General features: G+C 40.5%; 1 protein-coding gene across 2 annotated transcripts in view; it reads right to left on the minus strand.

Moving 5' to 3' along the window:
- The window catches only part of rbfox3a (RNA binding fox-1 homolog 3a), a 40,174-nt gene that overhangs the window by 4,396 nt on the left and 22,844 nt on the right, over positions 1-12,934 (minus strand). For both annotated transcript variants that reach the window (XM_067368958.1, XM_067368959.1), the window contains exons 6-9: positions 11,637-11,690; positions 5,438-5,570; positions 4,929-4,968; positions 2,341-2,405 (exon numbers count right to left, since the gene is read on the minus strand). In XM_067368958.1, the coding sequence (XP_067225059.1) occupies positions 2,341-2,405; positions 4,929-4,968; positions 5,438-5,570; positions 11,637-11,690 (292 nt within the window). The remainder of the gene's footprint in view (positions 1-2,340; positions 2,406-4,928; positions 4,969-5,437; positions 5,571-11,636; positions 11,691-12,934) is intronic.

The following is a 12,934-nucleotide window of genomic DNA, read 5'->3' on the forward strand; positions in this document are numbered from 1 at the left end:
AAGGGATAGTTCACCCCAAAATGAAAATTCTGTCTTCAATTACTTAATTTCTCCAAAAGAAGATATCGTGAAGAATGTTGGTAACCAAACAGTTTTGGTGACCATTTACTTACATTGTATGAACAAAAAAACTGAAACATTTCTCAAAACATCTTCTTTTTATGTTCAACAGAAGAAAAAGTCATACAGGCTAGGAACAACATGAGATAAACCAAGAACTGATGACAATTTTCATTTTTTGGGTGAACTATCCCTTTAAGCAATATTATGTAATGAAAACTGCAACAGTGCAAAAATGAAAGTTCTGTCATCATTTACTGTCATTCCAAACCTGTATGACTTTCATTCTCTTGTGTGAACACAAAAGAAGACATTTTGAAAGACTTTTCCTCACACAATGAAAGTCAATAAGGTCTTATGCTGTTTTGGATTTTTATTTCATGGAGAAAAAAAGGTTGAAAAACACCTTGGAATATCTTTTTGTATTCTACAGAAGAAAGAAAGTCATAAGGGTGAGTAAATGATTACGGAATTAACACTCTTTTAAGAGGCTAGTTCAAAAGTCTGTGTCATTTAAACAGTTACTTTTAAACCCCCTTCGCCATGACATATCAAGTGTGAAACGCAGAGCAGGCTTATGTGAAAGCAAGGAGGTGAACGACAAGCGATGCAGAAAGAGGTGGAGAGAGAAAAAGAGAGCCAGAGTGAAAGAGGGGACGCAGGAAGGGGGCTGAAATAAGTGCGGTGGAATGCCAGTCTTGTCACCTGCTCTGATGTGGATCTGTGCTTGGCTCTGATAAATCTTACATTATCTGGGCTCTTCAGGCTGGCAGGCAGGGCCGTGCCTTATCGGCTCTGACACGCTCAATCTTGCCTAGATTAAACCAGTGCCTGGCCTGATCCAACTTGACAGGGTCCCCACAGGTCCTGGATAAATTACTGACAACCCTGCACCACCTTCGTCTTCACGCACACACATACACTCAACCCTGTGGCCTGAAGTGAGTAAGCTAAGTGGTTACAGAAATTCAGGTTGAATTCGAGTTTAAAGGGTGAGAGTGAATCAAAGATAGGGAAGGGATGTCTAAATGATCTCATTTAAGCCAGTTTAATGAGACCCCAGATCTGTAAACTCGGACCGGACTCTCAGAGCTGAGGAAACACTTTTCCAGAAAGACTTCAGAACTCAAATACAGTTCAAACTTGCAATGGATAAGGTGTTTATCCATTAGGATTATTCTCTTTTTCAAATTTTAATCGTAATTTCTTAAATAATTACTTAATTGCAATTTTTCATGTATTGACATTGGTGCCGTCAAATCGATTTATTGTGATTGTGATTAGTCGCATTTAATATAAAAGTTTGTGTTTACATAATATATATGTGTGTGTGTGTGTGTATATATATATATATATATATTATTACATATACACAGTAAAATCCCCAGAGTTAAATCAACTCTGCTCAGAGTACATATGGTCCCTCTCTAAATAGTGTTAAAGTAACACTGAAGCAGAGTTAAAGTTAATGAGATAATTAAGCAATTAATAAGGCTGTGACTGAAGTCAGTTGTAGTTCTTGTGTCTCTTTTCTTCAGTGATTCTGCTTGTTAACAGCAGGTGTTCATCACTAATGCACAATCATCAATTAATTAATTGCTTAATCATCTCATTAACTTTAACTCTGCTTTAGTATTATTTTAACACTATTTAGAGAGGGACCATATGTACTCTGAGCAAAGTTGATTTTATTTTTGCTGTATATGTATATATGTCACACATATATTATGCAAACAAACTTGTTTATGTTAGATGTGATTAATTGCATTAATTTGATCGATTTAACAGCACTAATTGACATTTTCTATTGAAAATATTCTAATTTTTTTTTATCTCAAGGGTTTTCAAATGCTTTGATGCCACAGACCCCAAGATCATCTGGTGTAACTATGTAGTTTAATGTATAAAGAAATATCTTTATTCAGCTGTTTTTTTATTTTTTATTTCTTAAATAATTAAAACTAAGGCTGTCTTTAAAAGCGGTAGAAACGTTCAAAAAACATTGTGTTAAACATTAAATATGTCAAGTTAACGTGTTCATTTTGACAGCCCCAAAAATACATATTGTAAATTCTCTCAACTTTTCTACGGACCTTCCAGCACCCTTTTGTGGACCCTGACCCAGTTAGAAAACCCCTGATTTATGCAGGTAGAGGAAAACCAGCAAAATTCTCTTTATTGGCCAAAAAAACTGCTTAAAGCTGATAGAAATGGCCAAAAATCTCTTTTGGCATCAACCAATTAACAAAAGCCAAACGGGAAGTGCTGCTGAAATCTTACCTGTCACTGTAGGCCGCTGCAGCTGCTGCGGCTGGTTGGGCATATCTGTATGCTGCATAGCCACCCTGTCAATTACATAAGGGCATCCGTCAGACACATGCAAACAGCAGGACATCAGTGACATGAAATTTTAGAACCGCAATACAACTGGACCGTTCACACATTAACAATGCAGTGAATCCCAAAAGCTCAGTTACAACCTTAAGAGTGCTGCTGAAAAGGCTTGTCAATGCTCACTAAAATCAGCACTGAGTGATTTAGGTGGTATTTAGTTTGCCAATACAGCTTTTTGTGAAGCCTTTTTGTTTAATGGGGAATTGTCAGATTGACTGCATTAGCTCTTCATATAGATCTCGGCACAGATGCCTAACAGCCCAAGTCTGAAAGCGAACCATCTGAGTGTCTTCCCTTATCTAAGCTGAGTGCAGCAACAGCGGTGCAACCAACGGCTTGTCTTTCCAGAGCGCATCAATCCCATCAATTGAAATGGCAGGGCCAGGCAACTATCGATCAGCATGGTAAGTGGCAATCTGGTATAAACAATTAAAATCAGTCAATGTTTGCTTACTGCGAATGAACCAAATGGAAGATTTGGCTGAAGCTATTGAAGGGGCCGTTTAATTAATGTGGCTGGCCAATACGAGTCCCCTGGCTCGGTGCCCAGGGGAGCGGTCTTGACACACACAACGTGCTCATCCGTGGCTGGAGAACGGTACAAGACAACACTAAATATTGCTTGTATAAGCATTAGATGACATCTGACAAAGCTATTAATTGCTCCATTCAAGCTAGCTATTAATAGCCGAGTTGTAAGCGGCATCAGATGACATTAGCCGAGATTGTTAGCTGCAACAACCGAGCGCTGTCTGCTAGTCTTCTCCGGGTGATGTTTTGTGAACGCTTACACTACAAACATGCCAAGCTTTAAACAACAGGGAATGTATTTGCTGGCTGCGAGCGAGTATCTAAGTGGCTGGGGTGTTTATTGAAGTGTCTGTTTTAATGAAACGCAGCTCCGCTCTTTGTTATTTTAGCTCGCTGACATCACTGGTACATTATGTGAATAATCGCGGTGCCAGAGCGCGTGCAGGACTGAGGCAGCGCAGATACAGGACTGCACGCTGAATTATAGATGCTCTCATTTCTTTTTCAGCTCGGGATTAATGTCCGATGCTACTCTGCTAAGATCAAATGTTTAGCTACTGGAGTCGAAGAAAAATCAGGTCACAGAAAAGAGTGGACATGGATTCTGTAGAAGTTACAGCTTCTTCATTCTGGTGGTTTCACTGGGTCACACAGATGGATTTAAAGGGAGAGATAAACCACATATGATATTTATGTCATTCATGTCCTTCTCCTATGCTGTTTGTTTGTTTGTAGAATGTGAAAAAATACATTTTTCCATTAAATGATTTATAGCCTTGACTTCATGACATTCAGTTAAGAGACACAACAAGACCAATAATGTTGGATGTTTCTGTCTAATAAAAGTACACATTTATTTAAAAATCTTTTGATCCCAATCATTTGAATGGTAATATACAGTATATTTTGAACATGAGTCTTAAGGACTACTTTATGCTGCTTTTTTAGAGCTCGACAGTGCCTGGTCACTTTAAGATGTTAATCTTAATTTCTTTTGTCAACTATTCCTTTATAAGTTATCTAACATTCAGGCTGCTTAAAAGATGACCGGGTGATCTGTAGAGACGGATTCTGACTTCACTGGCAAGCGAACACGTGTTGCGTGTATTAATCAAAATCCGTTCGACTGTGATCTGGGGCCGTAGCCACGGTCCTGGCTATGAGTTTGCAAACTTGGCGGCAAACATACTATTGTGCATGCCAGGTAAAGGCATTACAATTACGTCCACGTTCATTTGTCCTGTTTCAGATCTAAATGTTGAATTAATTTCCATTTTTCATGCAGTGAAATAATCCTGGGAATGGGAGGCACGCTCTCTGATCACCTGACTGACTAATACGTTCCGACGGCCTGTCAAAAACAATAGGGCCTGGGCACAATCTTGGGCTGTAGCGTGAGGCCTTTGGGCTGTATTTTAATGGAAGCTGAGGGAAAGGCGGATCAAACGCGTGCCATAAATTAAAACAAAAACACTGTAACGTCGACTTCATCAACGTGATCAGGCGTGATTTTCCTCCCACTTAGAGCAAAACCAGGCAGAAGTGGAGATAAAATGTGGAAGAATGAGACATTAAGAGCGTAGGGGGGGATCATTTTTGGTTCAATCCACACTGTACATGTTAGCATTATCATACAATCCATAGAGATCAACTACAGCTTTCAAAGGAAGACATGTTGGAAGCGGCTGAGCCGTGTGTGATTTAATTGTACCATGTAGCGGTATGAACAGGGGAACCCAAAAAGGTTTTAGTTCGCCACAAACGGCCATCCTGGTGGATTTGCACATGGTGACCTGAGCTGACCCTTGCCCTTATGAAAGATTCAGCACCAGCTGCTCAGGTTTGGCTCAGCAAACGTGGACGCCCTGTCCTCAACGTTGCATACAACCTTCCCTTCCTTTACAGAAAAAGCAGCAGAATGGACAAAAACAGAGTATACTCACATAGATCTCAGCACCGTAGAAGCCATCTTGGTAAACCACACTGCAAAAACACAACAAGAAACAAAAAAACACAATACATCAGCACTGAACGTCCATAGAGTTTCCTCGCACTGTATAGAGAAGGAAATAAATTATGCAGCGATTCATTCATTCAGCAGACAAAACAATGCACTCCAGACTGTGAGGAAGGGAAAAAAACAGAGCAGATTAGGAAAGACGGCCATTTTCTGTGCTTAGAGGAAAACAATGTTGCTTTATAATGGGCTTTGCTCTGTCTTATCACTGGGGAAAACTGGTGGGGCTTGCCATTAGAGTGTAACGCACTTTATAGCCATCAAGCGGTCATGTTGCAGGTTAAGGCTGTAACACATATAATGCGAAAATGGCCCTTTGATGACAGCGCTTTTAAGTGCTGAAGTTTACCTAATAATGGCCTCAGGCTTGGACAAAAACAAGGTGAGTTATTTGCAGATACTGTATGTGTATGTTTTGGGTGAAAGGTTACTCACGCTCCGTAAGCAGGAATGGGAGGGGGTGGAGGCGCGGCACGGAACGTGTTGTAGACGGCACGACCTCTGCCTCTCAAGTGGGCGCCCCTGTAAGCCACCGTCGCCCCTGTGGTTGGATAGGGGAAGCCTGTCACTGGAAAAAAGGAGAGAAGAAAGGTGGTGACATAAGCTTTTGCTTCTAAGAGGCGCACCTGTCACCACCAATCGGCTTTCAGTTGGTAGTGTGACAACGCACTGTCATTCTAAAATGTGATGCTTTAAAACAACTCAGACGGATGTCAACCGGTGCGTCATGTTGCCACAACACATCAAACATGGCAGCATGTTACAGCCAATGACTCTCAACTGCATGTTTCGCTTCAGGACTGATATTCGTGGCAATCTGATACATTTAAAAATGTGTACAAACGTAAAACAAAAATGTCCTTCAAACTCAAAAGTGATATGACCGGAGAAATTCTCTGTAGTGCACATTTAGTGTGAGCAAAAACTGCCACACCATTTGAGAAGCAATACACTCAACTAAACTTTTTCCCAGCTAAATATTTACCATTAATCTTGGGAGAGCGAAACGCTATGGCATTCCTGTCTGGGGAAGCCTCTCTATTGTGGGTATCTCTGAAAGCTTGCGCGTGGGGTGTGCATGAGTGCGTCTGGCTGCTCTCCCACCCTGGAGGGGTGTGTGCGAGGCAGGGGAGATGGTAGGTTGTTGTAGGTGAGACACAAGGTTCTGGCACGCAGGGTTGAGAGAGCAGATGGAGAGGATTGTTTAGAGATGCAATCACAGGCTGGCGCCATCCCTCATCTCTCTCTCCCCCCACACACTTCCCTAGCCTCACGCCACTGCTGGGGCCAGACCCAGCCTGGAGGAGAACAGGGACAACTCAGGGTCAAGACTGGGGGAAGTGGCAGAGTTGAGAGAGAGACTGAGGCTTTATGCATGTAAAGGAAACAAACACGGATGTGAAAGTGAAACAGACAGAATGAAACTTGAAACAGCATGTGTAACAATAAATGGGTGAACACATGTCCAGGTCACATTTCACACAGTCTCGGCCGCAGACGCCCACAGACTGCCCGCAGTCCATTAGATGGATGTTGCACATTAAAACGGAAAGCTCTTTCTCAATCTCGCAAACTCTAATCTGACTGGATGACACACATTTGACACACAAGACTTTTTGGGTATATTATGTCACTTTATTTTGCTATCCTCACTTACATAAATGAACTATAGTGTCCTGCACCCACTAGTAAAAAATTAAAAAAATTATAACTAGTGTCTGACTAATTTTTGGTTTGACTATATATATATATAATTATTATTCTACTGTATATAATATTATAATATTTTGCATTGTCATTAACTATTAAACATTTCAAATTTTTTCCCTAATAAAAATCTTATTACTCCAATGCACCCATTTTTTACTTACCGAGTTTCTTTTCTTCTCAATTATTTTTCTCATTACTGTAATACAATTATTTTTGTTTTCATTTAATTGAATTACAGGCAGTACAACAAATACTGCCACAAGGTGAAAATGTAAAAACATGTTACTATATTATTCTAATAAGAATGAGATTATTTTATTTTTGGGGGTTAAATATGACCTAAGACAGAAAAAGGCACACATCCAAAAAGTTGATAAATATGGGTGCAGGATCCAAAAAATATAGCAAAATGCAAAGTAAATATTAGGAATTGCTCACCTCTGACTGAGAAAGAGCTGGATGTTGGAAAACATGAAACATTACTCTGTATTCAACTCCTGTTCATTAGGGGCGTTCTAAGTGTGCAGTTCCTTTTATTTCCTTTTTTTTTTTTTTAAAGTTCATTGCGAAATATGACCCAGACATGTTCTTGAGATTCACCCAAATAATATGAAAAGGAAAGGAGACAAAAAACAAACAAACAAATATCATGTGAAAATTAAAGGAAGACCATAAGAAAAATGATTAAAACTGTAAAAAGAGTAAAAGTAAGAGCAAATTACACTCAAGTCTCTCTTTAACCTTCACCGAGTATGGCCCTGATGAGTCAATGACAGCCATAATTACCCATAGTACTGTGCAAGCAAAACACAGCCCAGCAGTGCGGCCCACAAATCTCACTTTCTCATTTATGCACCAATGACACTATCGCTGTCTATCCGGTGTCTCAGAGGAGCAGGACAGCCCTCTTCAGTTATTTCATATCCTCAAACAGAACCTGCACCTCCTCCTGATCATTACTGTACAGCCATCACCCAAGCAGCACTCAGTTAATAGTCAATATGTGTCAAAGTTACCGCTTTTAATGAGGTCAGCTGGGTTTATTTTGAGCACATATATGTATGTCTATATATTTAGCACACTGCCTTGGTGTAAAGACTTCTTCGATTCACATTCAGCAAACTTTTGGCCCTGGGGTTTGCAAGTACTGGTATAATTTTCCTTTGACTCCGGTATCTCCTCTCAGACAAACAAACAAACAATAAAACCTCTTGTATGCGACACACCAATCAGCGGTGGAGAGGCACGGCGTGGCCCTTCATCAGACGTAAAAGAAAGACAGATGGCTGAAGGTAAGGCGTTTGCTCTTTCGTTTTGATATAGCATGGAGCCGCTGACATTTTAATTTGCCCCTTTTAAGCTATAGAGTCGGTGTTAATATGCCAAACAGTGGTCGTCTCTGATATATGCCAGGCCATGGTCACTTTATCCCGAATTCCAGTCATGGACAATGCTCTTATATTTCCTTTGATTTTGTGTGTGTGTGTACATTATGTGTGCCATGACGTACATAAATGTAATCTCATAATGAGCTATGGGTCTGCACGCAGCACCGATTCAATAATAAGCCATAAATCATTCCAGCCAGTTATGACACTCCATAAAGCCTATGAAACACACAAAGGCAAAAGTGTGCGTGAGCATAAATCCTTGTAGCCCTTGTGCTAACCTGTTATTTTAACATGAGAGAAGGTCAAAAACCCTTCACATCTGCACATCTACAGTTAAGACCGATAAGGATGCTGGCACGCTGCTGCATTTATCTGGGTTTACACAGGGGTATCTCTAGCACTGGAAAGAGTCCCATTGGGCTGTTTGGATGAAAGTGTGGGGGCAATTACATCCCCAACCCCCTCTGGACTCTTTCATTTACTGCAAGACTGGCTCCTTTAATACGGTGCGACTGGAAATCGCCGGATGAGGGCCTCTCTCACACTGCGTGCTATTGTGAAACGTCTTTAGATAATCAGACCACCGATAAACCCATATCATGAGGAAAATTACACCATTGCTAGATTAAAGGGAGTTTTTTTCCTCCCCCGATACTTCTAATATTGTAATTAGACTGCTTAATTTCAATTATAGATCTATTTGAGTGGTTTTGTAATTGAAAAAGCATAAAATGCCCACAATGCACCTCTTTTAAAGGAGTGCACACACATGGGTGCCCTATTAAGTGCTCTCAACAAGGCCCCAAACAAGTATGCAACACATATGTGAATGCTTAAATATACTTAATACTTATATATTTGTTGCTAAACGTAGGGGTGCTAAATTTACCTTTAAATGTTCCCTCGACAAAAAGCCAATAGGATTTTTTCCATTGTTTTCTGAAATATTACAGAAAATAAGCTCTGTGATCAATAAGAGTGTACTATTCTTACGTGTTTTGTTCATCAATAATATTTTGTTCATCAATTTGCATCACAACTAGTAGATAAATGAGTAGATACATTTTCCTGTTCAGCATGATGACGTTTAATGCCTCAAACAATATTTGTAGTCCCATTTAGCCACTTGCTAGCAACCGCCTTTTTCAAGAAATGTAAAAGCTGGTGATGTATTTTATGTTGTAGAATAAATATGGTGAAAATATCTTGAGCTTATGTTAACCACAGACCTCATTTCAGGCACTCTATTAGACACTCTATTAAACTGGATGTGTTGTCATTCAGATTGCTAGCTATAAAAGCTAAAAGATGTTGTTTAACTAAAATGCCCAACTTGATTCTTAAAGCTCTGCCATGACAGTAGCAGACCAAAAAGAAAAAAAAAACCACCACAGAAGAAGACAGTTTGCACAAATGCCTGCTATAGCTCCCCCTTGTGGCAACACGGAGAATGCAGTGCATACTTGTGTTGCATTTTGATTTGCAGTCTGACACATTTTGGAACGCAATGACGCATGTAATTGTCATTCACATACTTGGCTAAAGTATGTTTTGAGCCAGTGATTTTTCTCAATCAAACACATGGCCTGGAGTCAAATGTCCCTTCCCAAACATCACTGAAAATATTTTATCATCTATATTTAAAACATGAACATTTCTTGCCCTCTACTTTGCATTTTAATCTTATTGGCAGTGTTTGTCTCAACATGCTGCCAAGGACCAAATTCACTGGCTGAGAGAGCTGTCAATCAATCAATATTATGTTTCCCACGTCCTTCATGCACGTGCTGCCTGTACGGATTGAGCGAGGTGGGAAAAATGACCCCCGGATTACACAATTAAGTTTCCCGTGCACGGTTAGCGCCTCAGCCTCGTGTCTGCATCTCTAATTTAGCTTTGGCTACCGAGTGCTAGTTAAGAGCCTGAGGGAGAGAGACCGAGGGAAGACGGAAGATATTGAGATTTAAAGATAGAGTGAGTGAGTAAGAAAAGGGCAGATGGAAAACACCCCAGGCTTAGATGAAGAGAGAAATAGAATTAGCAATATATGTCGAGAGAAGGCTGTGAAAAGCTAGAGGAGTGGGGAAATGAGAGCCAGGGAGGGAGTCTTACGGGGAAGAGAGAAGCCCGACTTCCCTGGAAGAGGTTAAAAGCAGGCAGTCGGCGGCCCTCATCAGTCATTCTCCTGAATGGGATTTGAGGACAATAAACCTGTAGCACCCGGACGAATGGAGACGGAGTGCGCTGTCAGCAGCGCACGATTTATGGTGCCCAATTCCGCTGATCTCCCGCACAGAAACTCGGACTGATAAACAGTGATTAATCACCTTTACATCCGATTTCAGCGCCACCCCCTCCCCCAACAAAGTACATTAAATGCAGTCATAATTATTTCTTGTGAAAGCTTCCCTCTCTTTTTTGGAACGGTGGGAGGGAAACAAGGGGCAACACGTGGGGGTCCATTTCGGCCATTCCGGAATGTTCCTTATTTAGTAAGCGAAATCTATATCTTATTTCCATTTTGTAGCCTCTCCACCGGTCGCCCTCTGGGGAACAGAGGAGGCATATGGTGTCGTTTAGGCTTGGCGAACTTTAGAGGCATGTTAAGACGACTTGAAAAATTAGCATCCAATAAATCAAGCAACACCGGCTCCCCGAGCTAAGCTGCTGAGGTGCCGGACAACGATAAATCTGATTTGATGGAATGTTTTGGGAAAGTGTATGTAGGGATGGGAGGCATGAAGGTGTATATGTTGCGATTAGAGAAGGAATCACATGCATGTTTCCCAGAATACTTGGGGGTCAAAGCATGCATAAACATTTTACATGCATCAGATTGCTTAGCATATTTGCATTTTTATGCACGCCACATATGCATATTGTGCGTATTTGATCGCGAGGATTCGTGTAACGGCTGCGTTCAATTGTGCGTTTATGCATGCCAGAACCGAGGGAGGGAGGGGGGAGAGGGAGAGGAAAAAAGTCAGATAAAAATGATAAATGACTGCTTTCTGTCACCGATGGTTATTTAGAGTTTTGCTGTAAAGCTGTCCTGAAATGAACAGATTTTAGTCTAATGAGCAAAAAGGCAGGCCGTTAAAGAGCTGCTATGTGCTCAGCACTTCTTCCAAATGAAATACTGTAATACCATTTCCCCCTCATTAGGATGCAAAGGGCTCAAAGAACCAACGGCAATAAAGAAATCAAAGATCGAGAGGGGAAACAACAGCACAAAGAAAGACAACAAGCCAGTCAAACAAAGACGTTTCCTAATCTGCGCTTCAGAAAACAGTCTGTACCAGTGTTTCATCTCAGTGGGAAATGATGGCCTGGCTGATTATTGCTTTGTCAAATGCACTGTGCACGGTGCATGATGGGAGAACTGGGAGGCGTTTTAAAATCATTTCTTAAGTGTCTCTCTGAAGCGCTTGTCTCTGAATTTGATCTAGAAATCAAAGAACATCTGAAGAACAGTAAATCAAAGTAAGTATCCGAGCGGGACCCTGTGACCACAACACTCAAATGCAGTTTACCTGCATAAAATTCAGGACCATAGACAGCTCCCACCACTGGATTCAGCTTCCAGCCTGTAGAGGAATACACAGGGGAAGAGAGAATTAGCTCCGAATGCTTATTGCTGTGACCTGTGGAGTGTTTGTTTCTCGATCTTTCGCCTAGTAACTCGAGGGATCTGCGGGAATTTGAAAAGAAAGGAATAAAGAGGATAAAAATCGGAGGGAAGAACAAAAAGAAGGGGCAAGAGGAAGGGATGTGATATGACAGGAAAATATTTAAGGTGACATTAAGTTAGAGTTAGGGGGCGGCAATATCAGGGCATTCGGAAGAGTGCGAGCGATATAGGAAGCGAAAGGGAGAGGGAGAATGAGAGACGGAGAGCAAGAGAGTAGTGAGTGCTGTCCGGTGTGCTGTCAGTGACAGATGGGGGCTGTAAAATAGCCTCCTCTCACTCCCCATTGGCTGTGACTGAAGTAGAGCTGGGGGGTCTACAATGCTGCTGATATATTTGATTCTTTCATTCCCCCTGTCTGTTTCTCTCTCTATTGCAGTCTGAGGAAATGAGCATCAGCCGAAGAGCTCAGGACCCCACCAAGACCCCTGTGCTGAATGAGCCACCTCTCTACCCCGATCCCCGTCAGCCAAACTCTTCCCCCAGAGCTCCTGAACAGCACAAGGAGAGCTGTAGGGGAGGAGGTCGCTCTTTACATATAACCTCTTTTTAGTGGGAAACAAAGTAGACATTGCATCGTTCATATTATACATGATGGCAGCTTAAAACAGCAGCCCAGAAAAGAATTTGGGAACTTTAAATTGGATTAGATAAGATTTTTTTTAAAAAGAACCACAACCATAACATGACACATTTATTAAAAATATTATATAAAAAAAAAAATAATTTTTATATAAAAAATTGGGTTTTAAATGTCTAATTATGAAACATATAACAAATTATAATTTTATATGATCATTTATAAAAAATAATTGGTTAAAAAATAATTCATGGTTGTGAAAAATTAAACATGTTCATAGTAATTGGTCATAATTGAAAATCAAACCTTTTGGGATTTTAAAGAACCCACACATATCAACCAGAACATTTCACAAAAAGATAAAACATAAAAAAACTTATTAAAATAAATAATTGGGTTTTAAATTAGTTCTTATTATTTTACTCTTCAATATTGAGATAGTATTTTGAGACATTATTGTTGTGAAAAATGATACATGTTCATAGTTAAAGTTGTGATGAACTGTAGGAGTTACTCTACCAGCATAGAACTTGAGGAGAAATAACTTAAGAATAGTTGGTTAA

The sequence above is a fragment of the Chanodichthys erythropterus genome, chromosome 19 (assembly GCF_024489055.1).
Source record: "Chanodichthys erythropterus isolate Z2021 chromosome 19, ASM2448905v1, whole genome shotgun sequence".
Lineage (NCBI taxonomy): Eukaryota > Metazoa > Chordata > Actinopteri > Cypriniformes > Xenocyprididae > Chanodichthys > Chanodichthys erythropterus.